At 39.5% G+C, this 27,228-nt stretch overlaps 1 protein-coding gene across 6 annotated transcripts in view; it reads right to left on the bottom strand.

Moving 5' to 3' along the window:
* Window positions 1-27,228, bottom strand: part of MARCHF10 (membrane associated ring-CH-type finger 10) — a 65,688-nt gene that overhangs the window by 23,720 nt on the left and 14,740 nt on the right. For all 6 annotated transcript variants that reach the window (XM_044999912.1, XM_044999914.1, XM_044999915.1 and 3 more), the window contains exons 4-5: window positions 14,742-14,877; window positions 7,628-7,777 (exon numbers count right to left, since the gene is read on the bottom strand). In XM_044999912.1, coding sequence (XP_044855847.1) covers window positions 7,628-7,777; window positions 14,742-14,877 — 286 coding nt within the window. The remainder of the gene's footprint in view (window positions 1-7,627; window positions 7,778-14,741; window positions 14,878-27,228) is intronic.

Below are 27,228 nucleotides of genomic sequence, written 5' to 3'. Positions count from 1 at the left end.
ATGTTATGACACGTTCAATTATAGGTAACTGCAGTTCTAGTGCACTTTAACACAATTAGTAGACTTTATTCATAAACTCTTCTAGGGTTCAGACAAGAAATCAATATTTCTTTGCTATCTGGACACCTGTAAGACCATATAAAGGAAATTCATAAATCATGCTAAATGGTGCACTGGCACGTCTAGAGATCCAATTAACACGTCTCCTTCCCAGCATAAATACTGTCGCACCTACTACTTGCATTCCATGTGTAGTTCCAGAAGGAACTGCCCTTTTGTGATCAACAGAAATTATCACAATGTTCTAGATTTTTTTCTGTTCAAAATTTATAATAATAATTATTTGCAAATAACATCATAGCTCCTCTAAGGCTTTCAGAGCTCTTCACAAATTGAGTAGGTATTATCCATGTTTTACAAATGGAAAAAGTGATACACAAAGGTGAAATGATATGCCCAAAGTCTCACAGCTTATCAGCAGTAGATATGCAAACTGACTCTTGCTCTCCAGCTTCCCAGTCACCCATTCTAACCCCAAATAATGCTCCTTCCCACGTGATTTGTACGGTTGGTGAAAGGGGTCAGAATGACATCCCTGAAATCCTCTGTGCCCATTAGTGACTGTATCATAGAGGATCACCCACCTGTAGGGAGTGAAGAATAGTTCGTTCTCCAAGAAACCATCTAAATCTTGGTTTCTAAGTGCAACATAAAATGCCACTTGTGGTCATAGCAATTGTTTCCAACATGGATGCCTAGAAACAGGACTGAGACATGCTGATTTCACAAAGACCACTGAACAGCAATAAATCACTTTTAGTCATCATTAACCTAGCATGAATGAGAATCAAGGACCAAGATCTGAAAAAGATTTCTGTTGTAGCCTGTCCTCCATTGCAGTATCCAAAATAGCCAATTTAGTTTAGCTAGAGGAGGGCAGACCGTCAGTCATAATGGGAAGGCATCCTTTGTCAAAACTTTCCAAGTATGAATAAAAATGAGTAAGAAAATGGAACTACATCTCTACCTCAATATAACGCTGTCCTTGGGAGCCAAAAAATCTTACCGCATTATAGGTGAATATATTGAACTTAGGTGTTATAGGTGTTATATTGAACTTGCTCTGATCCAGCGGAGTTCACAGCCCCGCCCCCCGGAGCACCGCTTTACCGCGTTATATCCAAATTTGTGTTATACCGGGTGGTGTTATATCGAGGTAGCGGTGTAGATTCTGTCTCTATTGTAACATCTTCTGACATTACATGAGTGTGTTAGGGAATAAGCAAAGAACAGCTATTAAGGGCATTGTCTAATAAAAGTGCATAGACTTACCACTGCTTCCTCTCTCTAAATTACAAGCAACTTCTTTCTGGGAAGTGCTCCTACAATTCCCATTGACTTTAACAGGAGAACACAGATGCATCCAAGGCAGGGTTTAGTCCTATATTTCTTGGTTTTGGAAAGGATTTTCCATTTTATCCATGACCATATGCTTTTTATTTCTTTTATCACAGTACACAGTATGGACTCAGGAAGAGGAGGAAAAACAGATTGTGTTCACCTTAGACTTTTCACAAATCACTAGGCTGTATCTGCCTCTTCTTATCATGTTATTTTACAATTAAGAAGAATAACATGGTAAGAAGAGGTGATACAAAGCACATGGTGGGCAAAATTCAGATATCCTATTATAAAGGTGTGGTGTTAATGAAATTGTTTAATTAAACTGTCTTAACAGTGAGAGAAGAAGGAGCAAGGGGGAGAGAGAGGCTAGGTCTACAAACAGGACTGAACTAATAGCTCCTGAATTCTAATGAGAGAGAAGCTGTGAGAGTGACTTCTTCTGGGGCTTTGGTCAAGTCACTTAAGTCAACATTTTCAAAAAAAACTTATTTTGGATGTCTCCGTTTTTGAGTGCTCAGCAACAGACATCTATGGACTGATTTTCAGAGTTGCTAATCATGAGTAGCTACCATTGACATCAACTATAAAAAAAACAACCACCTGAGGCATACAAAATTAGTGCACATCTGAAAATGTGAACATTAACATATCTGCTTTGTGTTTACCCAATTTCCTATGGATAGGGAGTTGAGGATTAATCACCTTAAAATTTTTAAGCACTTTGATAAGCACTAAAGATACATTCTACTGTATATTTTACTTTTTTTTTTAAAGTCTCTTTGGAATATGACTCTTCTACAGATCACCAGATAATAAACCTAGAATATTTATATGTTTGAATGTTAACAGTCAATTCTCTGACTTTTTACTGAACAGATATTCTTTATTACATATAGTAACTATTTAAGGTGTTAAAATGTGTAATATACAGTACAGAATAAACGCTGCTCAAGTGGGACGTTTCCCATAAGGACAGCAAGATGAATGCGTGACTCCACAGATGATGTTGACAGGAGGGCTTTTGTCTTCCTCAACTATGGGATGTTCCAGGAAAGAGGACTGCTGGGAAGTTATGGGGCCCCCCTGACTAAGAGGGAGAACAGCATCTTCACATACAACTCACCAACATATTGAGTAGAGCACTGCAACCTGGCCTGAACCACCACCTCCTCCTGCCCATGGGGTTGGTGCAGCGGTGGCTTTGTGCCCCGCTCTTGCCAGCTGCTGCCACCTTGCCTCACTGTGTGTGCTGTAGAATGCATGTACTGAGAAGTCACAGTGCCTCTCGTGCTGCAGCACACACATCACACCAGGGGGTAGTGGCTAGCAATAGGGCATGTAGCTGCTGCTGAGCCAAGCCAATTCCATAGGCAGGAGGAAACGTTGGTGCTGACTCAGGAGAGAGAGGACGGGATGGGCTGGAAAATGACTCAGCTTTCTCAGGCTTGGGTCAGTTGGGTTTCGGACTGGGTTGGGTTTAAAAAGTAGGCCCAAACAGACCTCTAGTAGTGAGCAGAGCTTTAAATTGGGTTCAAAGGGGGCAGCTGACAAAAGCCCTTAAGTAGGTTTAAAAATGGTGACCTTAACAGAGAGCTAAATGTTGGGGGTGGCGAGGAATGGAAAATTACAATAGTCATAGACTCAGTGAGAGGGATAACAGTGGAAGAATCTGCTCAACATCTTACATATTTATAGACAAAAGCAAGTAGTATGGGGAATGAACAGGAGGAACTGGAAGTAATACTACATAAACTAAATTATGACTTAATTGGCATCACAGAGACTTGGTGGGATAAATCTCATTACTGTAATGTTGGTATTGAGGGGCATAGCTTGTTCAGGAAGGACAGGCAGGGACAAAGAGAAGCGGTGATGCATTATATATCAAGAATACAAATACTTTAGAGGAAAATTAAAAAAGGGGGGTGGGCAGGGACAATGTCATGGTAGGGATCTATTATAGACCACTAAATCAGAGGATGGATGAGGCATTTCTAGAACAAATAATGGAAATATACAAACATAAGATGGGGTAGTAATGAGGAACTTTAACTACCCACCCATCTGTTGGAAAAGTAATATGGCAAAATATAAATGTCCGTTAAGTTCTTTCAATGTATTGGTGACAACTTCTTGTTTCAAAAGGTAGCGGAAGTAACCAGGGGGACAGCCGTTTTAAACTTGATTCTGACCAAGAGAGAGGAACTGGTTGCGAATCTGAAGGTTGAAGGCAATTTTGGTTGAAAGGGATCATGAAATGATAGATTTCATAATTCTAAGAAAAGGAAGGAATTAAGCAGCAGATAAGGATAATAGACCTCAAACAAGCAGACATTAACAAACTCAAAGAATTGATGGGTAAGGACCCATGGAAAGAAAATCTAAGGAAGTGATTCCCGAAGTGGAGTTTGTGAACCCTTGGGAGTTCATGAAATGTATCAGGGAGTTCTCAGAAAAAAATCTATAATGGCAGACAGAGCTGTCCCTAGGGATCCTGGGCGCGGGGGCCAGCAGCCCAAGCCCCGTGACCATGACTTCCTGGCAGAACATAAACTTTGGTTGAATCAGTACACTAAAACCAATATAATCGCACACCCAAAAGGACTTTGCACAATGTTCAGGCAATACTTTCCAGCTATGTCAGGCAATAATGACTGGAGTCACAACCCCTTTGATGATGCTACTTTCTCAACGCAGATATTGAGCACTGAGGAAAAAGAGAAATTGATTGATATCTCCTGTGCTTATGAACTGAAAAGGAGTTTCAGAGATCTGTCACTGATCAACTTTTGGCTGAGTTTAAGAAATGAGTACCCCTTGCTGGCAGAAAAAGCGACTATAGTTTTGTTAATGTTTTCAACAACATACTTATGCGAGAAAGTATTTTCCTCGTATGCACAGCTGAAAACCAAATACAGAAGCAGACTCAATGCTGGACCAGACCTGAGACTTTATCTTTCTCCAGTGGTTCCAGACTTCCAAGAGCTATGCAGATCAAAGCAAGTGCATCATAGAATCATAGAATATTATGGTTGGAAGGGACCTCAGGAGGTCATCTAGTCCAATCCCCTGCTCAAAGCAGGACCAACACCAACTAAATCATCCCAGCCAGGGCTTTGTCAAGCCGGGCCTTAAAAACCTCTAAGAATGGAGATTCCACCATCTCCCTAGGTAAACCCATTCTAGTGCTTCACCACTCTCCATCCATCACACTCAGGAGATTTAAACTTCAAGACTCCTTATGAGAAATGGAAAGGGAAGTGGATATTTTTTGCTGTTTCTAAAATTAAATAGGCTGCTAGTGTTGTTTTTAATATTATTATGAAGAACAAGTTTAAGCTTTGTTGTAGTTGTGTGCGTTGTTTGCCTGGACTGCTCAAGACACAAATGCTTGTGGAAGGAATTCTTTATTTGAGTTGGCGTCTTAAATACCTTCATGCTGTTTCACATCTGGTACTCCTTGATGAAACATGTAGGAGGCTTAACTGAAGTGATATGAGCTACAAAAGTGAAATCTTGGAAGAGTGTTGCTGTTTTCATAATGTAATAAAATTAATAATGTAATGATGAATAATGTAATAAATAATAGTGTGTAATAGGCATATCATAAAAAGCCAAATTATTTCCAAGATCACTGCTGCTAAAATTTATGCTCAGGTAAGGGAGAAAATCCCTGGAATATTCATTTTTAGGAGGGGGTTCATGAGATTTGATATTTTTGTGAAAGGGGTTTGTGGGTTGTTAAAGTTTGGGAACCACTGATCTAAGAGAAAAAAGTTCAGGATTGATGGCAGTTTCTTAGAGACAAGACTGAAGGCACAACAGCAAACTATCCTGATGAGAAGGAAAGATAGAAAGACTAGGAAGAGCCCAATATCGCTCCATCAGTAGCTCTTTGACGACCTGAAAATCAAAAAAGAATCCTGCAAAAAGTGAGTACATGGACTAATTGCCAAGGAGGAGTATAAAAGAATAGTACATGCATGTAGGAACAAATTCAGAAAGGTTAAGGCACAAAATGAGTTACACCTAGCAGGGGACATAAAAGGCAATAAGAAGAGGCTCTTTAAATATGAGAAGCAAGAGAAAGGCGAAGGAAAGTGTAGGCCCTCTACTTAGTGGACAAAGAGAGCTAATAACCGATGACAACAAAAAGGCTTAGGTGCATAAGGCCTATTTTGCTTCAATCTTCACTAAAAAGGTTAATGGTGACCAAATACTTAACAGAATTAATGTTAACAAGGGGGCTGTATACAAGCCAAAACAGGGAAAAAACAGGTTAAAGATATTTAGATGTACTCAAGTTGGCAGGGCCTGATGAAACTCACCCTAGGGACTTAAGGAACTAGCTGGAGCAATCTCGGAACCATCAGCAATTATCTTTGAGTACTCCTGGAGGATGGGTGAGTTCCCAAAAAGCTGGAGAAGGCCAAACATAGTACCTATCTTTAAAAAGGGGAACAAAGAGGACCTGGGAAATTATAGACCACTCAGTCTAACTTTGATACCTGGAAAGATATTGGAACAAATTATTAAATAATCAGGTTGTAAGCACCTTGAGGATAATAGGATTACACGTAATAGCCAGCATGGATTTGTTAATAACTAATGATGCCAAACTAACCTAATTTCCTCCTTTGACAGAGTTATTGGCCTAGTGCATGAGGGGAAAGGGGCCACGGGGAAGTTGTAGACAGAATATAACTTGATTTTTAGTCAGGCTTTTGACGCAATCCCACAGGACATTCTCATAAGCAATGAAGGGAAATGTGGTCTAAATGGAAATACTATAAGGTGGGGTTGAAGGACAGTACTCAGACTAGTTATCAGCGTTTTGCTGTCAAACTTGGGGGATGTGTCTAGTGAGGTCCCACAGGTCCAATACTAGTCATTATTTTCATTAATGACTTGGATAAGGGAGGGTATGCTTATAAAATTTGCAGATGATCTCAAGTTGGGAGGGGTTGCTAGCACTTTGGAGGACAAGATTAAAATTCAAAACAATCTTGACAAATTGGAGTATTGGAGGTTATAGGTAATATGTGTCAACAATTGGTGCATGTGCAAAAAGGGTGAATATTATTCTGGGTGTATTAACAGGAGAGTTGTATGTAAGATACAGGGGGTAATTGTATCACTCATGATGTGGGCAAACTGGATAGAGTTCAGAGGAAAGCAACAAAAATGATAAGTTTAGAAAACCTGACATACAAGGAAAGTTTATAAAAATTGGACATATTTAGTCTTGAGGAAAAAAAGACTGAGGGGGCACCTGACAACAGTCCTCAAATATGTAAAGGGCTATTATAAAGAGGACAGTAATCAATTATTCTTCATGTCCACTGAAGGTAGGATAAGAAGTAATGGGTTTAAGATATACCAAGGGATTAGATTAGATATTAGGAAAAGCTTTCAAACCATAAGGGTAGTTAAACTCTGGAACAAGCTTCCAAGGGAGGTTGTGGAATTCCAATCACTGGAGGTCTTATATCATATGTTGACCAAACACCTGTTGTGAATAGTCTAGGTACACTTGCTCCTGCCTTAGTGCAGGTCCCTTTTTAACCCTACGATTGTGTGACCCTGTCTGCTGCTTTACTGCAACAGAATATCCAGACAATGGCAACCTATTTGGCCAGTTCCAAGGCATGAAGTTGTGTATAGCCATGTGTTAGATTAGAATTTCAGAGGTATTTATCTTATATAAAAGTTATCAAAGATTGAAGAATAAAATGCAGCAATATGTGATGCTTATTTTATTCAGTATATTTGTTATTTTAAGAATTTTTAATGGCTTCTTCAATCAATTGGATCAGCCATTTAATGTAGATAAATAGGCTGCACAGAATTTAGAGGATGGATAAATTTTTCTAAAGCTATACATTTATTAAGACTACTTATTTATTTAGTGAATTGCTTCTATGTCTCCTCTACACACACACACTCTCTCTCTCTCTCTATCTCTCATTTTATATAAGGAGAAAGATGACAATATGAGAATATCAGTTAATTAAGGCTTTGTTCTCATTTACACTAAGCCTATAATGGTAGTGTAAATGGACCTTAAAGTGAAAGTAAATGACAGTTTAAGGGCTCTCTATGGTACTGGAGTGGGGACATCGTGGTGTAAATGAGAAATGGATCTGTAAGAGTTCAGCAGCCTAGAAATAAACAGTTCTACATTTCTACAGACCAAATGAGTTGTAAAGGAGATTTTTCTCACCAGATGCGCTGGTAACTTGTACCTTTGCCTGCAGCAACGAGGCCCGTCTGTCTTTGTCTTCCAATTTTCTCATATTCTGTGTGTCTGGGCTTCCCAACAATCCTCCCTGGTTCATTCTCTTTCTCCTTAATAATGACTGCTTCTGGGCAGCTGTTAAGTATAAAACCTTTCAGTAATTTTCTTATATTTTCAGGGAAAGAGCTTCCATTAAAATATTTGTTCTTAAAAGACCTAGAAGATAAGTCCCTCCAAGGTTTTCCTCTGCAGAGCAAGAGACTACATCAGCACTGATTTCTCTTTTGGCAAATCTTTGTCATTTATACTCAAAATAGAAAGAAAAATTTGTATTTCAAAGAAAAAATGCCAGACACTTTTTATTCCTGCAAAATGTATATAATGTTAGCTTTTTTTTTAAAAAACAGATATACAGAGTCATATTCAGTGAACAGAGATTTGGGGGGTTATCCAAACTCACATTTAGCTTCGCAATATCGAAATACCAATCTCTCTTCATTAAGAGCCATAAAGAAACATTTGAATTTTTTCAAACAACTCTATTTTGAAATTTAAAACTTTTTTCAAGGAAAATAACTTTTATAAACAGCTCTAATTAAATGAATATGTTCAAAGCAGTGGGAAATTGCATAAATCTCTGAAAGCTGAAGCAAAGACCTGTCTTCTCCAGTAATAAATCACAGCTGAAGTTCTATTAGGAGGCTTGGTGGCTGGTCTCACTTCATTACATACTGACGAACTGTCCAGTTTGGTGGTCAACCTCCATATCCATAGGGGTAACTATTAGTTTCCAAAGATAAACTAAGGATTCACCTAGCATAGAAATTAAGGTTCAGGTTTTCAAAATCTCAATCAGTTCTTCAACTGCTCAACATGCGCAATGGGATCCAGATTGTCGAAGCTCAGCTGCCATTTATGCACCTAAACAAGGACCATATTCTCAAAAGAGCTCATTGCCCAATGCACACCTAATGTGCTGAGCTCTTTCGAAAATCTACCCACTTACAGTTGGAGACATGAGCTCAACTCTTCTGAAAATCCAGCTGATTGTGGGTACAGACCTCTCTGAAAATCTGGCCCTAAATGAGCCTCCTGCCCATGGAGAATGTTAACAGGATTTGCCAGGAAAGCGTTAGGAAATTTGAATTATTATTCTTTATCTCTGATAAAGAGGCCTCCAGTTTAAAATTAGCTAGATCCTGAACAGATTGAGCTGTCACTATTTTTAATTATTTATAAATTTTGTAAAGTTGGATTTACCCTCATCTGAAAGATAAAGGCCAAAGATAAGCATCTCTGGTCTAAAGTGTCATATATGGAGATGGACCTGAAACAAAAAATTCTTCATTTGAACACCTCCAAACTTTAGAGAGCATTCACAATCCCAGTCCAGATAAAGATAATGACTTCAGCACTGTGCCAAAAAGGTAGTGTGCCCAGGCAGAGGAGAGGGGTAAGGAAAAGCTGTTCCATTCAGCATTTTCCCTGTACAAACCAGTGGATATGAACAATACATTAATTAATGCCAAGACTAACATTACCTCCTCCCATATGCTCCGTGACCCTTTTCAGGGAGTCAAAAGTGCAGCTGCCAGAGGAGTCGAGCCACATCAAGAGATGGGGAGCAGGATACATACCCAGAGTCTGAAGGATCAGGCCCTATCCTATGGATCTTTGGCCTCTAAGTATTTGGCAGACTATATTCCTGCTCTTTATACAGATCCCATATAGGTAAGGGAATGACAGGTTGCATCTTCATGGATGCAGGAGCTGTAGCTCTCTTCATGCAAGTGCTCCCCTTCTGTGTATTTCTATGCAGGAGGGGAGGACATGTCTCCAAACTAAACAAAAAAAAATCTGTATTTTCAGTTCATAAGGCACTCCTAGGAATCCTGGCACTGGTAGTTCACTAAGCAACTTGTTTCCAGCTGTGGGTAGGATAGGGCTCTGCTTTTCACTTGGCCTTGGAAAGAAGAGGAATTAAATGTTCTATCAAATTTTCAGTCAGTGTCAGGATGCTGGTTGGTTGAGATAGGCACCAAGAAGGCAGAGTTGATTTACTTTGGGCTGTCATCAAGAGGTGATAATGAGCCACTAATATAAAAGGACAGTTCTAGGGGAAGGAAGATTTTTGGTTCAGACAATAAACAAATATATAGGAACCCTCTGCCCCTTTTACTAAATACTACTTTTCCCAGTAGCTGCAGTGCCAGAAAGTGCAAAGGTTAGGTCCAAAAGATAATTAACAGATATCATCTATTTCTTTTCAGTTGGAAAAACAGAAATGACTGATATTGCCTCAGTGTAATAGGCAGCTCCTGATGTATACCTAAAATTAAAGGGCTCAGACTGTTCACCTTGCTGAGTATGCTGGAGATGTTTATGGTTTTGTATATGCAGAGGAACTCTTAATTAAGGCTTAATTATGTACCACAAATATCTTTTTATTTTGGAACACAAGAGGTGGGATTTTCAGTGTTAGGAACTTTAATGTCTAATAAGTAAGTGACAGAGTAATGTAAACATTTTATTGAGCTTTTTAATTTGCCCCAGTTCTAATGCGACGCTGAATTAATTTTCATTGTGTACTTTGGGGAAGGCCTGCTGCTTGTGACAACCCTCCTGGGCACTCTGCAATAGAATTCTCTGTATGTTCACATTCATACACAAAAGTGTATGTTAAAATAATACGGAAAGAGCCTCTTGCATTCTGGTGTCTCCAGTTACTGTGTTATGAAACATAGCAGATAATGAAATTAATCAGATTTCAAAATTCCTTGAATGCAAAAAAGCAAACAGGCAGGTTGAAATCACTGCATACTGCTGTCACAGTATCCTCCTCAGCACCATGCTGTCAGTAGCACAGAGGAAAAAGGAAAGGAGGTTCCAGGTGCTCATAGTAGCCATATAGGATGGGGTAGACTACACATCTGTAACAAAAATTCACTGTAAAATGAGCCCATTATAAACACACTCATCTTCACTGCAATAGTTAGCTTGAGTTAGTAAACTCTAGTAACAATAGGTGAGCTACCCAAGGCCAAGTGAGAGTGAAGATACAATGAAACAGCAGTGCGGCCGCAGCAGCACCTGTGGTGGCTCAGGCTAGAGACCTAAACACATACCTCTACATAACATGTTAGTTTGAGCAAGCTAGAACATGTATGACTACCAGCTCTGGAAATCGCATCTCCCAGCTGCTATGTAAACATACCCAAAGTGTGTGAACAGGAGCTGAGTTAGGAGTAAAACTCAAGTTATAGTTTGACCTAACAATGCAGTGAAGGCAAGCATTTAAAAGTGATTTAAAACATGACCTATAGTCACAACCAGTCCTGGAAACAGCTGTGCATGAGAAACTGTTAAATGATAGACAGCTTACAATAAACCCTAACATTAGTGCCATGTGAATGTGAGGATCTTTGGTGCATATCTCTACTTGACTCATTACACAGGCAGAGGTACACAGGTGTAGCGGTAGCAAAGAATCCTGTGGCACCTTATAGACTAACAGACATATTGGAGCATGAGCTTTCGTCGGATGCTTGGCATAGAGGTTACACTGTTGACTTATATTTAGTTTATGGTCCACTATGACCCCCAGATCCCTTTCTGCAGTACTCCTTCCTAGACAGTCATTTCCCATTTTGTATGTGTGTAACTGATTGTTCCTTCCGAAATGGAGTACTTTGCATTTGTACTTATCAAATTTCATCCTGTTTACTTCAGACCATTTCTCCAGTTTGTCCAGATCATTTTGAATTTTAATCCTATCCTCCAAAGCACTTGCAACCCCTCCCAGCTTGGTATTGTCCGCAAACTTTATAAGTGTACTCTCTCTACCGTTTTCTAAATCACTGATGAAGAAATTGAACAGAACCAGACCCAGAACTGTTCCCTGCATGGACCTCACTCGTTATGCCCTTCCAGCATGACTGTGAACCACTAGTAGCTCCATCTAGGTTGCATTTCCCTAGTTTGTTTATGAGAAGGTCACGTGAGATAATATCAAAAGCTTTACTAAAGTCAAGATACACCATGTCTACCGCTTCCCCCCCATCCACAAGGTTTGTTACCCTGTCAAAGAAAGCTGTCCAGTTGGTTTGACGTGATTTGTTCCTGACAAATCCATGATGACTGTTACTTATCACTCTATCTTCTAGATCAGTGGTTTTCAAACTTCTTTTTCTGGCAACCCAGTTGAAGAAAATTGTTGATCACCGTGACCCAATGGAGCTATGGATGAGGTGTTTGGGGTGTGGAAGGGACTCAGGGCTGGGGCAGAGGATTGGGGTGTGCGGGTGAGGGCTGCAGGGTAGGGGTGGGAATGAGGGGTTCAGGATGTGAGAGGGGGCTCTGGACTGGGGCACTGAATGTCTAACATAGTGAATGCCAATCACCACCAACCTTCTTGGTGAAAACCAAAACAAAGAAGTCATTGAGCACCTCTGCCATTTCCCCATTTTCTGTTATTGCGCGCGCACACACACACACACACACACACCCCGAGTAATGGGCCTACCCTGTCCTTGCACCATTTTCCCAGGTACTCAGTTTTTCTTACACCTTTTTGGTCTGATATATATACGTATTAGAATAAGGCCCTGATATAAATGAGTATCTCATCTTTAACTTCAGTGAACCATCTCAAGAAAGCATCCAAATCTACACGCAGGATTGGATTCTCATATACACTAAAGGTCCTTTATGCTACTTGGTCAGTGAAAATGGGCCTTAAAGTGGAAGTAAATTATAGTTCCATCTATTTCAATGTCCCTTTACGCTGCCAAATGTAGCAACGAGACATAAGTGTAAATGAGAATCTGGCCCACAGAGACCTCTTTGGGTCAGAGACTGCTTTAGTCTAAATAGTTCTGACTGAGAACATAGGGTGTTCATCGAGAGTATCTGACGACCTGATCAGTTTTCCACTTCAAACCAAAGCATTTACTATGTCACTGAAAATTGCTAGCTCCTGGGTAGTGAAAGTGCTATTTCCAAAGTTTTAGTCACAGAATCAAAGAAAATGAAGAGCTGGTGCTCTATAATTGCTCCCAGACACAGCACATTGCTCATGTTCACAAAGGACATGGAACTGTACTAGTTACTAGCTTGGGAGAGGAAGGATGATCCAGTAATTAGGGTGCTAGCCTGGGACTCAGGAGAGCTGGGTTCAATTTTCTGCTCTACCACAAACTTCCTTTGTGACCACAGGCAAAATACTCTGTCTCTCTGTGCCTCAGTCTCCCATCAGTAAAATGGGAATAATTAATATCTCACAGGAGTGCTGGGAGGATAAATACATTAAAAAAGATTCAGGGTATAATATGGTAAACATTCAATTTTCCCTTCTTATATGCTCAGGAATCCACATTTTGAAATGAAAAAATATGTCTAATCCTGCAACTCATTCTGCATGGCAGAACCCTGTACTGCCCTGTTGCTTTCAGCAAAGCTCTGCATGGACATAGGATTCAACCCATGCAGAGTCAGTTGCAAGATTAGAGCCTTCATTTGTTTTGATTACACTTTTCCCGCAAAATGCCCAAGTCTCAAATTCTGCTCTAAATTCCATTATAAATCTGAAATTACTCTGATGGCAGCAGAAGTAATACAGATTCACACCAGGGTAAATGAGAGCATATCTAGACCCTCATTACCTGCAAAAAAATTCATTTTGATAAATGAAATTGTTTTTAATTAGTGGGATGCCAAAATGCAATAAGAGAGAAATTTTAATTTTAAACTAGGTTTAAAACGATCAGCTTGATTCTTCCCCTCTCTCATCTCAAATTTAGTAAAAAAAATAAAATAAACTAATTTATGTACCATTTCAGCTCAGAACATCTGATATATTTATCTCAAATATTTGGTAGTGATTTATAATGTAAACACTGAGGGATCTTTAACTTTGGCCACATGGATAGTCCTGATGTAATTGATCGTTTCATGAACATACTGAAATAGCCTTCTGTCTTTGCAGGAGCTTTACATAATGACATGGACATACATGGATAGTAAGAAATCATTCCCACACAACTGTTGTCTCTGATTGGGTCTTTGGGGGCCTGTTTTGTTTTGTTTGTCTCTGGAGATATAGCCATGTTGTCACAATCTCCCTGTGTCAAAGGAAAGGTACCTTCTATTATATTATGGGATAACTTTTATAGCATAAATATTTAAAGCATTTTTCACAAATGGAATACCATTTTAAAAGGTAATTGGATGGCATGCATACTAACTGACTTCTTTAAAGCAACAGGCTGATTAGGTAATCCTGGCTAAACGTATACCATTTTCTGAGAATTTATTCATGCACTTTTTGGTATTAACAGCAGATATTTAGAATTATTAAGCCTTTTTTTAATTAACTTTATTTATAATAGGAAAGCTGCCCTTAATTCTGATCATCTGTTTATGTTTTAAACACCAATCCCACATTTTCAGTTGCTATTTTAACACTCTCAGCCCTGGGTTCCAGATATTAGATGGATTCTGCTCCCACTAGAGTCCTATTGAAGTCAATCAAAACTCTCCCAGGCCCCGAAGAAGTCAGGTGATTGTAAGACTTCTCCAGTGTGAACATGAGATCAAAGGCGAAATAAGCGAGACTGCAGAACATACAAACATGCCCTGCAGTGCCTTTTATTGCTATTCTAAAATGAATCTCCTTGGTTCTAAAAGGGAACTAAATGATTTTAAAATGGTTTAGTGGGTTTCAGTTAATTCAGTGAGATTGTTTGTTTGTCATATGGGCCTGATTCTCATTTACAGTTAAGTTGCTTTACACTACCCTGGTGCTGTAAAGTGGCCGTAAAGCAGGTGTAAATTTCATTTGTACTCATTTTAAGGTCACTGTACCCTGCCAGAATGGTGTAAAGTGACTTAACTGTAAATAGAACAGGAGCACTAGTACTCCTGTTCTTTTTGCGGATACAGACTAACACGGCTGCTACTCTGTTAACTGTAAATGAGAATCAGGCCCATAAGTGTGCATGGCAGTACCATAATGACTCTGAATCCACAAGGCATCTTCTACGTACTTGATAATTCCTAATACCATGGTAACTAGTTCCATTTTATGCACCCTTTAGCTCACCTGGAGTTACTTTGCTGGAGCTCATGGGAGGTTTTTGCTTTTGCTTGCTTGATATTTTTTCTATAGCAGGGAATTTTGAGTCAGATCTGTTTGCAGAAGACTTGATGGCAGACCCAGAACCCTCATCTGCAGAGGTCTAGAAAAGAATTCAGATTTGCGCAGTCAGCAAAAAAAAAAAAGAGAGAAAAATAACAATTTAAATACTGTAACTGTAGTGCAGGCGATTCCACCCGCCATTACACTCAGTGTAATTTTGACTATACGCGATTTTCGCTTTACGCACTGACAGCGGAACGTAACCCCAGCGTAAGATGAGACTCGCCTGTATATATCAAAATAGATATTTCCAGAGAATTCAATATCTATGCTGAGATTAAAATGAAAACTCTCTCAAATGGGCTGGAACCTTCACTGTGCAAATCAGCATCTTCAGACATTAAAAATCGAATTCTGCTTTTGCTTACACCCATATAATTCTGCAGTAACTCAATTGAAGTCAATGGAGTTACAGCAATAGAACTGAGAGCAGAATTTGGCCCTAAATCTATAATCAGAAAGCAAGACAATGATCCTAACAGATATGTGAGTGAATGTCTCCCATTAATTATACTAGAGTGGTTAACTGTCATGTCTAGTTTAAACCTATGATCATTTACATGTTAACACCATAAAGGAGATCACAATGCAATCACACAAGGTAAACTGCTGCTATTCAATTCCAAAACACTGTATGTTCCTACTCCACAAGACAATTATGCCCTACAAGAGAGGCATGATCTTTGGTGGCTATGGTGTCATAATTTTCCAGTGCTACACACATCCATTTACTATTAATACTAGGGTATGAATGCAGATCATCTAGATTTCTATGTAAATTGCTTAGGAGAGATTAAGTATAAAAATAGGTGTTTTGTGCTCCTAAATTCTCATTTGAGTACCCAAATATTAAGTGCCCAAACTGGAACACTGGGCTTTCCCCATTAGCATTGTGTCCCAACAATTCCTCACACTGAGGGGAAAGCTTGCTCAAACTTCTTGAAAAATATGCTCTGCAGGTTTCTATTAATCCTGTTCATAGCTCTTGCTGATGGCAGTCCCTATTTAATTCCCACTTGCTCTGGTATCAAGATGTTAGGTAGCTTTGAATTACTGGTTACATAATAGCAATGGAACTAAACAGCAAGGTTTTTTTGTTTGTTTGGTAGTGTTTAAATATAATATTCTTGAGGTGTATCTGATAACCTAACACTAATCATAAGCATCATCACTCCAGACACTGAAAGGGTGGGGAGAGTTCTTCCCCCATCCCTTTTCAGAGATGTGAAGCACAATGACTTGGATGGGGTGTGGAGAATTTGGGCCTTCATTTATACATGCAGAGAAATAAGTACACTGGAAGGACTGTATGCCAGAAAATTATGCATATACATCATCTCTCTATCAAATGATTGTACAGAAAGGGTCATTACAGAAATCTATTTGAACCTCCTAAATAAATGCTAACAAGAAAGACAGATGTAAAAAAAAGATTCCACTTTTCCATGCAGGGGCAAAAACACCTAATTTTCTAAATAAAAGAGCAGATTATTAGTAGAGGTTCTTGTTAATAATTATAGAGAAACAGCTCAGGAAGTAATGTGGTAGAGTCAAAAGTGATAAATATTAGATATTCACAGACCACTAGATATTCATTAGTTTTATTGTTAATTCTTCCTGAAGTACATTTTTTCCTAAGGTTTCTCTCCATGCTGCTTCTGCCAAGCACACTCCACCCTGATTATAATTCTTTCAATTTTCTGCAGTACACTGTATATTTTAATGAAGATTATTTCATTCAATTGTATCACAGCTATACATTCAAGATGCTGCACTGTATGTAAGTATTACAGAAATAAGTCAATAGGAAGCAGAACATATTTTGTCATCCAAATCAGTGAACAGTTTTTGGTATTCAGGTAAGAATTTCTGATATAATATCTTGAAAACTTCACTTGATTAAGATATTACTTCAATAAAAAAAAAAGTAAGATAGTTTTATTATGAAGTTGGGACCAAAGATTTGGGATTCTTGGAGAAACTACTACATGTTTTCTGATTCCACAACATTTTCATCTTGGTATCTCTCTTCTATTTATTGGATCAGGCCAGTTCTATTAATAAAGATTTTAATGTCCATCATTATTTGTATTTTCCACTTCATCCTCACAAAAATCAGATTTCAAGAACAGAAGTTTACATTCAATCTACTGATTGTATTTGTTGGCAGATAGTGGAATGCTTTGAGCTCTGTGGATGAAATGTGCTTTATAACAAATTAGTAGTAGTGTTATTAACTTATGTGCTGTGGTTCCAAATTATACTAAGTAGGATAATGTCACTATCTCCATTTTACAAATGAGGAAAAGTGAACCAGAGAGTTGAAGTGACTTGCCCAAAGTAACCCAGCAGACCAGTGGCAGAGCTAGGAATAGAACCCTGGGATGAAAGCCTGGCCCCACTGAAGTCAATGGGAGTTTTGCCATTGACTTCAACGGGAACAGGATTTTATTCTGTCTCTTGACTCTGAGTCCACTGGACCACTATGTTCAACCCCTATTTTCATTATTTTTAGAGAGTCTGATCTAAATTTTATAATTTTACTTTATTAAAGGGTTTTTTAAAATTAGTTGCCATTAATAAGTGAGTGTGAATGGTTACACGTGTTGGTATGACCCTCTCTGCATATTGTCCATACAAATGACTTTTCTCACATGTTAGTAAAAGAAAATGTGATATACTTCTGGAGAGTTACAAATCTGGCCCTTGGAAGCCCCCCTTGAAATAATGAAGAGCTGTTTTCAAATGGCAATGTTTAACCCGTAGTTAGGCCTAAATCTGTAGGACGCCCTCTGCCACTCCACTGTCGTGAGAGTGGGTCTGAAGTAGTGGGGCTGTGGAGGGCTCCCTGCACTGCTACAGGGCTAGTGACCCTCAATCCCTGCAGGCACAAGGGTGGCTGCACATCAATACTCTTTTTTTTGTTTTGGTCAATTTCAGTGTCAGCTGAAATCAACATTTACTGACATCTGTCACCTTAAATCAAATCCTGACAAGCCTTTGTATAATGTAGGCCACTGCCAGGGTAGTCTGCCACTTAAGGGCAGTAATGTCTACTGCTCAGTCCACCCAGTATAATTCGAAAGAGTTGCAAGTTCCAATTACAGATATAATCTAGGAGATGCTGGGAGCAAGCGGAGTTTGGGAGGAAACACTGCTACTGTTTCTTTAAGGGCCTGGGGCCAGGAGACTTACAGAGAGGTGGGGCAAAACTCCCCTATCTCCCAACCAATTGAGGATGAGTTGAGAGAAGAGGACCACCATAAATGCTGCTCCTCCTTCATCACAGGGTAGATGTCTGCAGACACTGAAAGGAGTAAGAAGACCCCTGCAGGGTTCTGAGTTAGCAGGGAGCAGACCCCAGCAGAAGGCTGCCAGTCCTATGAATGTGAGGCCTAAGTGGGGCCAGCTGCCAGAGATAAATTGCAACCCAGCTCCAGGAGGAAAGCTGGAGTGCCTGCCATAAAGAGAGACTTAAAGACTGAGAGAGGGGAACAGAACATAGAAGGCAGGTTTCAGAGGAACCCAAAAGTACATTGTTTATTTGTGACTTTTTGTTATGGCCCCTTTTGAAGGAGGTTTTGTAATAAACAAGTCCGAAGAAGGGTGCTATTGAATCAAATGTCAAGAGTGCCTGAAGTGGAATTACTGGCTTCCTGAGAAGGGAAACTGAGACAGGGAGTATGTGCATTGAGCCCGGTAAATGACAGTGTATCTTTTAGAAAGACTTTCAACCTGGATTTATACTTAGAGTGATGGGGCATTTACCATATTGTTAGCAAGCTGCTCCAATGGTTAATTACCCTCACCATTAAACATTTGCACCTTATTTCACATTTGAATTGTTTTAGCTTCTACTTCCTGCCACTGGATATTTTTGTGCCTTTATCTTTTATGTTAAAGAGGTCTTTAGTAACAGGTATATGTGAGAAATTATAGGCTGCAGTGCTGAATCATGGTGTTGCGATACAAGCTTAAATGGGTCAGTGCCAGACTAAATGGGTCAGGGCCACTCTCATTACCACTTCAAAAGTTATTTCTCTCCCTTGGTATCCTGATGTTAATTGAATTGTCTCATTAGACTGACCTCACACTTGGTAAGGCAAGTCCCATCCTTTCATGCATTTATACCTGCTCCTGTATTTTCCACTCCATGCATCTGATGAAGTGGGTTCTAGCCCACGAAAGCTTATGCCCAAATAAATTTGTTAGTCTATAAGGTGCCACAAGGACTCCTCATTGTTTTTGCTTATACACACTAACACGGCTACCACTCTGAAACTAAGTTCCCAGTCTGCCCCATTGCTTTTAGATTTAGGCATCCTAGGAAAATCTCACCGTTAAGTATTGCCTACTGATAAATATGTTTATGTGGGAGGCCATGTATGTTTTTGGGGAGGCTGCTTTCAAAATAGAAGTACTGTTACAATGTAACAAGCATTACACTGGTCACAGAAGTTCAGTCCACACTATTTTAGCACAAGGTGAAAGTTTGGAACATTACAGGGAGGAAGAAGTGGAATAAAAGTTAGCTTTTATACAGTTGTTTAAAAAATACTTATGCTCAGTAACTAGCTCAATCTGTAAACTTCAGCTAATGAATACAAATAATTGTATTGAATGCATAGATTACAACATTTAAAAAGCCACAATATTCAGCTTTGAAGTGACTTTGATTATTTTCTCACAAACATTGCAATTTGCTTTCTTTTTCTTTGATGTTTTTGTATGTTTATACAAACTGAGACCATAAAGTGTGTAAATTCTTCTAATCTCATTGTCTATTTTAACATACTTAGTTTCACTATTTTAACTCCGCTGGGCTTTCAATCTGGAATGAAAAGCATAAATACAATTTTCAAAAGTCTAATACTAGGACACCAAAAAACAATCTGTCTCCTGAAGAGATTTATTTTAGGTTTAGTGCTCTGTTTAGGTGAAGGTTTTAAAATTTCAGCAGCAAATAAAACCAAATATAAAGGAAGCTGCTGTTTGTAAATAAAACCCTAAATCTCAGTTGATTCTTATATTCCAATACAAATTAGCCAATTATTCTCCTGAATAAAGAAAAATCCCTATTGCCTTCCCACTGTTTCATCAGATATGTAGATTATAAAGATAGAAATATGAAATATATGACTTCATGGAAACAATCATTACATATGGGAGACAGAAAAGGAGGCAAACATACGAACAAGCAAGAGCATGAACATAGTCTGCACTGGGGTCTGAAATACAAATGTATTAACTTTGATTCAGCTAGCAGGAGATGGATATTATTATAAAGTTTGGATAAAACCAAAGTATAAAACAGGCTTTTTTCATTTTCAAAGCCGCATAATAATTGCATTGACAAATACTGTTTGTAAGAAGTTTAAAAAACTACATATACTGTAGAGAAGATAAATCAGTAGACAGCTTTGTTCATTTGCATGCTAGTGAATTAGTTCAGTACTAGAGAAAAACTCATTAAATACACATGAATTTTTCTCATGGAACTGTGTATTAAATAATGAAAGCTACTGAATAATTACCAAACGGTTCAACATCCCACAAATAAAAAAAAACCTGTAGTGTAAACTTTGATTTCAGATATTTACACAATGAACAGCTGCATCAATGTAATGAAAATATCCAATATAATAACTGAAATCTGCATCAGCCAATCTTTTGTTGCTTCAAAAGATTCTGGTCTATTCAAATAAAAATACAAAAGTCTTATGGCTTATCTGAAATGAACCTTGGAACCTTGTGAGATTCACTCCATACTAGTTCTTACTCTCCCTTAAATTGTAAGTGAAAATGAGTTTGAGAGTCTATGCCCAGTTTCCATTTATTCAGATCATAAAACCACTGTGAAATGTGACTAGGCTGGCAGTCCCTGCTCAACAAATGGTAATGTAGTACTTGGATTGAGCAGTGCAGGGAACCCTGCATAGAGTTAGTCCATACTAAGTCCGGTTCCCTCACTTTCATGATCATTAAGTTCACTCAATACAATGTGACAGGTTTCAGAGTGGTAGCCGTGTTAGTCTGTATCAGCAAAAACAATGAGGAGTCCTTGTGGCACCTTAGAGACTAACACATTTATTTGGGCATGAGCTTTCGTGGGCTAGAACCACTTCATCAGATGCATGGAGTGGAAAATACAGGAGCAGGTATAAATACATGAAAAGATGTGAGTTGCCTTACCAAGTGTGAGGACAGTCTAACCAGACAATTCAATTAACAGCAGGATACCAAGGGAAGAAAGAAAAGGAACAAAGAAAGTAACAGAACGCCACTAGCCGTCACCTACAGCCCCCAACTAATATCTCTCCAGCACATCATCAAGGATCTACAACCTATCCTAAAGGACGATCCCTCACTCTCACAGAGCTTGGGGGACAAGCCAGTCCTTGCTTACAGACAGCCCCCCAACCTGAAGCAACTACTCACCAGCAACTACACAACAAAATCACCAACCCAGGAACCAAACCCTACAACAAACCCCAGTGCCAACTCTGTCCACGTATCTATTCAAGGAACACCATCATAGGATCTAACCACATCAGCCACACCATCAGGGGCTCGTTCACCTGCACATCTACCAATGTGATATATGCCATGTGCCAGCAATGCCCCTCTACCATGTACATTGGCCAAACTAGACAGTCTCTACGCAAAAAGACACAAATCTGACATCAAGAATCATAACATTCAAAAACCAGTAGGAGAACACTTCAGTATCCCTGGTCACTCAACAACAGACCTAAAAGTAGCAATTCTTCAACAAAAAACTTCAAAAACAGACTCCAACATGAAACTGCAGAACTGGAATTAATTTGCAAACTGGACATCATCAAATTAGGCCTGAATAAAGAATGGGAGTGGTTGGGTCATTACAAAACCTAAACCTAATTTCCCCAATACTAATTTCCCCCTACTGTTACTCACACCTTCTTGTCAACTGTCTGAAATGGGCCACTCTCATTACTACTTCAAAAGTTATTTTTCCTCCCTTGGTATCCTGCTGTTAATTGAATTGTCTGGTTAGACTGTCCTCACACTTGGTAAGGCAACTCACATCTTTTCATGTATTTATACCTGCTCCTGTATTTTCCACTCCATGCATCTGATGAAGTGGGTTGTAGCTCACGAAAGCTTATGCCCAAATAAATTTGTTAGTCTCTTAAGGTGCCACAAGGACTCCTTGTTGTTTTTACTCAATACAATGTTTCCCTCAGAGACTGCACTCTGTTTAGTACAATTCTACAAAATAAAAAGGGGAAATTTGAATGTTTAACTAAAGGAAATGAGATTTTCAGATAAAAATTGATCTAACCAAAACAAGCTATTATCATTGACTCAAAATAGTCTTCATCAAGATTAGTGCCCTTATGAGAATAATTCTCACATTTTATTTGAGGATTTTGACTTTCTTGCTTTTTTTTTTTTGATTAAATCTAGTGACTTGAGCCTAAATACATTTGTCTGTAGACTGCAGCATGCAACTACAACAAAAGAAATCAGTTTGAATACTTTCTGTGTCTTCAGTGGGGACTGAGCTATGAAACTATTTCTAAAGTCACGCTACTCACACAAATGCTCAGTGTTCAACCAGTAGGGAGGACTACATGTGAGGAATAACAGAACAATCAGTTAATTTTCTAAAGTTTATAAAGACACTTTTGCAGTATAATCTCAAAAAGAACAGGAGTACTTGTGGCACCTTAGAGACTAACACATTTATTTGAGCATAAGCTTTCGTGGGCTACAGCCCACTTCATCAGATGCATAAAATGGAACATATAGTAAGAAATGTATATACATACAGAGAACATGGAAAGGTGGAAGTAGCCATACCAACTGTAAGAGGCTAATTAATTAAAATGAGGTATTATCAGCAGGAGAAAAAAACTTTTGTAGTGATAATCAAGATGGCCCATTTTAGACAGTTGACAAGAAGGTGTGAGGCTACTTAACATGGGGAAATAGATTAAATATGTGTAATGACCCAGTCACTCCCGGTCTCTATTCAAAGCCAAGTGAATGGTATCTCGTTTGCATATTAATTCAAACTCAGCAGTTTCTCGATGGAGTCTGTTTTTGAAGCTTCAAACGAGAAACTGCTGAGGTTGACTTAATAGGCAAATTTGTTAGTCTCTAAGGTGCCACAAGTACTCCTGTTCTTTTTGCGGATACAGACTAGCACGGCTGCTACTCTGAAACCTGTACGTATAATCTCAGTTTTACATGACTAAATACCATATCAATAGTTAGCTTCATGCATGGTGTTTTCAGTGAACCTTGTTCTGTCTCACTGCCTTACTTGTTCCCTCATCTGAATATACTATGCAAAGAACATCAGCCTACCTGGGAATCATCTGAAGCATAGTTAAGTCTTGTCTCCAAAAGTTCAAATTATAATTGATTCCCACTCTTGGAGATTCTCAAATTCAGGGAAAGGGTGTAGGAGTATTAGCCGGAGGCTCATACAACAGAAAAAGCACAAAGTATAACTTTCAAAGTTAACTCCAGGAGACAGAATTTTCTCAGGGTCCAGTCCAAGACTGTGGAACAAAGCAGGAACTAAAGACAACCATAAATCCTCACCACCTTCCACTCTAAGGGCAAGACATGCTGTTTTGACCTCACTTTCTCCTGTATAAATACATAGTAGCATGGACATTAAAAAATAAAAAACTAAAATCAAAACATTACGCTGCACACACAATTCTCCTCCTGGGGTGAGGATGAGAAAAAGAATGAACCACATGTGACAAATATTGGTCATTTTGCTCAATGCACTACTTGAAAGTGCTCATATAATACAGAGATAAGACAGTATAACAATCTCTGTAGAATAGACCTTGGTGAGTGAGCAGTGTGATCAAATCACACCAGAAAAATGTATCCTAAACAGAACACTGTTATTATAGAAATATTTTGTCACCCTAAAAAAAATATATAGGAAGGGGGAGAGTCAGGCACACCCAGACAAAACATGCCTTGACTGCAAAGTTTGAACTCTAGCTGAGTCCAAAAGTCAGAGCACTTTGTTCACAGAACAGGACAGTCTGAATGCTTCCCAGCTCAGAATAATAGTATCTGATTAGCTCTACATTTACCAACAGCATACGTATCAGGGAGTGACTGGGATGTGAATGTAATGACATGATTTGAGAATGGAATCAACCCCAGAAGAGAATATGGGATTTACTCTCTAGTCCTCACTTTTGCCTTGGTAGAATCCTTCCATATCTGACCTCCTACATGGACAAGATCTGTTCAGAGCACAGAAAGAAAAAAGTATTCTCAGTGGTTATTTCCCTTCTTAAGCATTTCATGTCCAATAGTCTTTATAGTGGGTTTTCCTTTGTCTTTTAGGAGCTTGGAGGAAGAGCAGATCTCTGACATTGGGCTTGGGTCCCATCTTTTGGAAACCCTACCCATAGTTGATAGTTTTCAGAACTAAATTTTAAGGTAGCAATAGTATTTATTCATGTAAAACTGAGATTACACTTGCAAAAGCGCCTTTGATAAACTTTAGAAAATTAACTGATTGTTCTATAATCCCTCACATGTATTCCTCCCTAAATGGGTCAAACTGCAGGATTGTGGGGACCAAGACAATAAATTCACAGGTAAGAATATTTTTTTTTCTTTTCTAGACCATTGCATGTCCAGCAATCTTTGCAAGGCATGCTCTGAACAGTGACTGTTTAGTGGGCCTAAAGGATATCTCTACGCTGCAGTGTAAGCCCAAGGTTTGAACTCAGGACCAAGCCTAACTCCCCTTCCATCTACACACAAATTGCCCTAACCCAGGGCTTGGTCCCAGGACCCCATTGGGGAGGAAGGTCTGAGCCTAAATTAAGCTGGGACTCAGGATCCAATCCCTATTGTTTTGTTGTGTAGATGCAGCCCTTCCAGACTTGTGCTCTGGGAATCCACCAAAAGTATCCCACAATCCCATGGGCTGACTTTCTTTGTCCTACGGACTATCAAGTTTAGTGGACAGTCAGCTTTTCCCATGCTGCAACAAGAAAAAAGGGCTACAGTGGCCATTTTTTTGGTGGGGGTGGGGAAGGGATTAGGAAATCTGGGATCTGAGTGGTGGGACTCAGACATACATAATGCAGTGTAGATGCTGGTGCCCCAGGTTGGGACCCAGGATTCAACAATTCCTAACCTGGGGTTACAAATGAGTGTATACACTCTAGCCCTAGAGTAACAACCCCAGGGTCTGCTAACTTGAGTTGTACTAACCCTGGGCTTACATGGCAATGCAGACATTCCCAAAGAGGAAGGGGTGCTAATTAGATAACTAACACATTTATTGCAAACCTCAGGGGTATGATGTGTTACTGAGATAACACTTGTAGAACTTTCCTGCCAAAGCTTGAATATGCAGAGGACAGGATGTCTACTTTGTAATGTCTTGAGTAAGTGTACTGAAGACCAAGTTGTTGACTTATACATTTTCTTGTATGATGCATTCAACTTTTCTGGCTACATAGATGCTGTTCTTCTGATTAAATGTGTAGTGATATCAACAAGTGGGCTTACCTTATTAGCTTTGCAAGTCTTAGATGCATCTCTTAATCACGTTTTCTTATTGAGGCTTTTAAGGACCTTTTTTCCTGCTCTGGATTGCTGGCTGGTAAAGCACTGGAAGGGATGTTGCCTTTCTTTAGACCTCAGTGCGATGCTGATATATATTTTGATTGCCCCGCTAATGTCTAGAACAGGGGTAGGCAACCTATGGCACGTGTGCCAAAGGTGGCACGCGAGCTAATTTTCAGTGGCACTCACACTGCCTGGGTCCTGGCCACTGGTCTGGAGGGCTCTGCATTTTAATTTAATTTTAAATGAAGCTCCTTAAACATTTTAAAAACCTTATTTACTTTACATACAACAATAGTTTAGTTATATATTATAAACTTATAGAAAGAGACCTTCTGAAAACGTTAAAATGTATTACTGGCACGCGAAATCTTAAATTAGAGTGAATAAATGAAGACTCGGCACACCACTTCTGAAAAGTTGCCGACCCCTGGTCTAGAATATACTACTTGGTCTCCTTGGGTACTTGGGACTCAGACAGAATTACAGCAGTACCACTACATTGTGTTATGGGAAACAAATGAACATTTTCTATGAAAAGCATCAGTTCTGAGAACGATCTTACTCTGATGAAAGGTGCAGTACTACAGCTTCCTGTATAACGCACCTATTTCTGAAACGCTCCTCCTGGAGTTGACAGCAAAGGAGACTGAATGTGAGAAAGCACAAAGACACTGACCTCCATTGCTGGAAGAAAAGGATAAAGGACTAGAGACCCAAGTAACAACCCTGCATTGCATCAGAGAAAATGTAGACTTCCTAGACAGAAGTTAGGATTTGGTACTGTGGGCACAGCATGCTGAAGAATCAGAGAGGGCAGTGCAGGGGGGACTGAAGAACAAGAAAGAAAGTTGGCAGCATGTGTCCTCCAGGAGAAGGAGGAGGACAACCAATATACCCCCAACACAGATGGAGGTAAGCAACCACTTTCAAGCTATCTGCACATGTACTACTGCTGAGAATGTCTTGGAAGAGTCATCTGAGGGAAGGGATCAGAAGGATACCCCGTTGACCAGAAGACATGGGATGCATTGTCCTAGAGATGAGGGTTCCATGACCACCACTCCCAAGAGGAGAAGAGTGGTGGTGCTCGGGGACTCCCTCTTAAGGGGGACAGAGTCATCCATCAGCTGTCCGGACCAGAAATCCCAAGAAGTATGCTGCTTGCCTGAACTAGAATTCAGGATGTGACTGAGAGTCTGCTGAGATTCATCAATCCCTCAGACCACTAACCCTTCCTACTTATCCATGTGGGCACCAATGATACTGCAAAAAATGACTTTGAGCGGATCTCTGCAGACTACGTGGCTTTGGGAAGAAGGATAAAAGAGTTTGGGACACCTGTTGAAGGAAAAGGCCTGAGCATGGACCATCGAATTGTGGAAGTAAATGCGTGGCTATGCAGGTGGTGTCGGCAAGAGGATTTTGGCTTCTTCGACAATGAGCTGATATTCCAGGAAAGAGGATTACTGTGCTGGGTGGGGCTCCATCTATCAAATGCCAGGAAAAACATCTCTGGACATCATCTGGCTAACCTGATAAGGAGAGCTTTAAACTAGTTCCTATGAGGGATAGTAACAAAAATCCAGCCAACATGCATCTAGGTTCAAGGAATGCAGACAAGGGAAGGAGGCTGATTTCTGGAGAAGGGTCTAGAAATCACAACTGCAGTAAAAAGGCAAAAAGAAAAGCAACAAGGCAGTCTGCAACATCTCTTCAATGCCTGTATACAAATTCCAGGAGAATGGGGGACAAGCAGGATGAACTGGAAGGCCTGGTATAT

Source organism: Mauremys mutica, chromosome 25, assembly GCF_020497125.1.
Source record: "Mauremys mutica isolate MM-2020 ecotype Southern chromosome 25, ASM2049712v1, whole genome shotgun sequence".
Lineage (NCBI taxonomy): Eukaryota > Metazoa > Chordata > Testudines > Geoemydidae > Mauremys > Mauremys mutica.
Note: the sequence above shows the minus strand (reverse complement) of the source record. Positions and strands in the feature narration are given on the sequence as shown.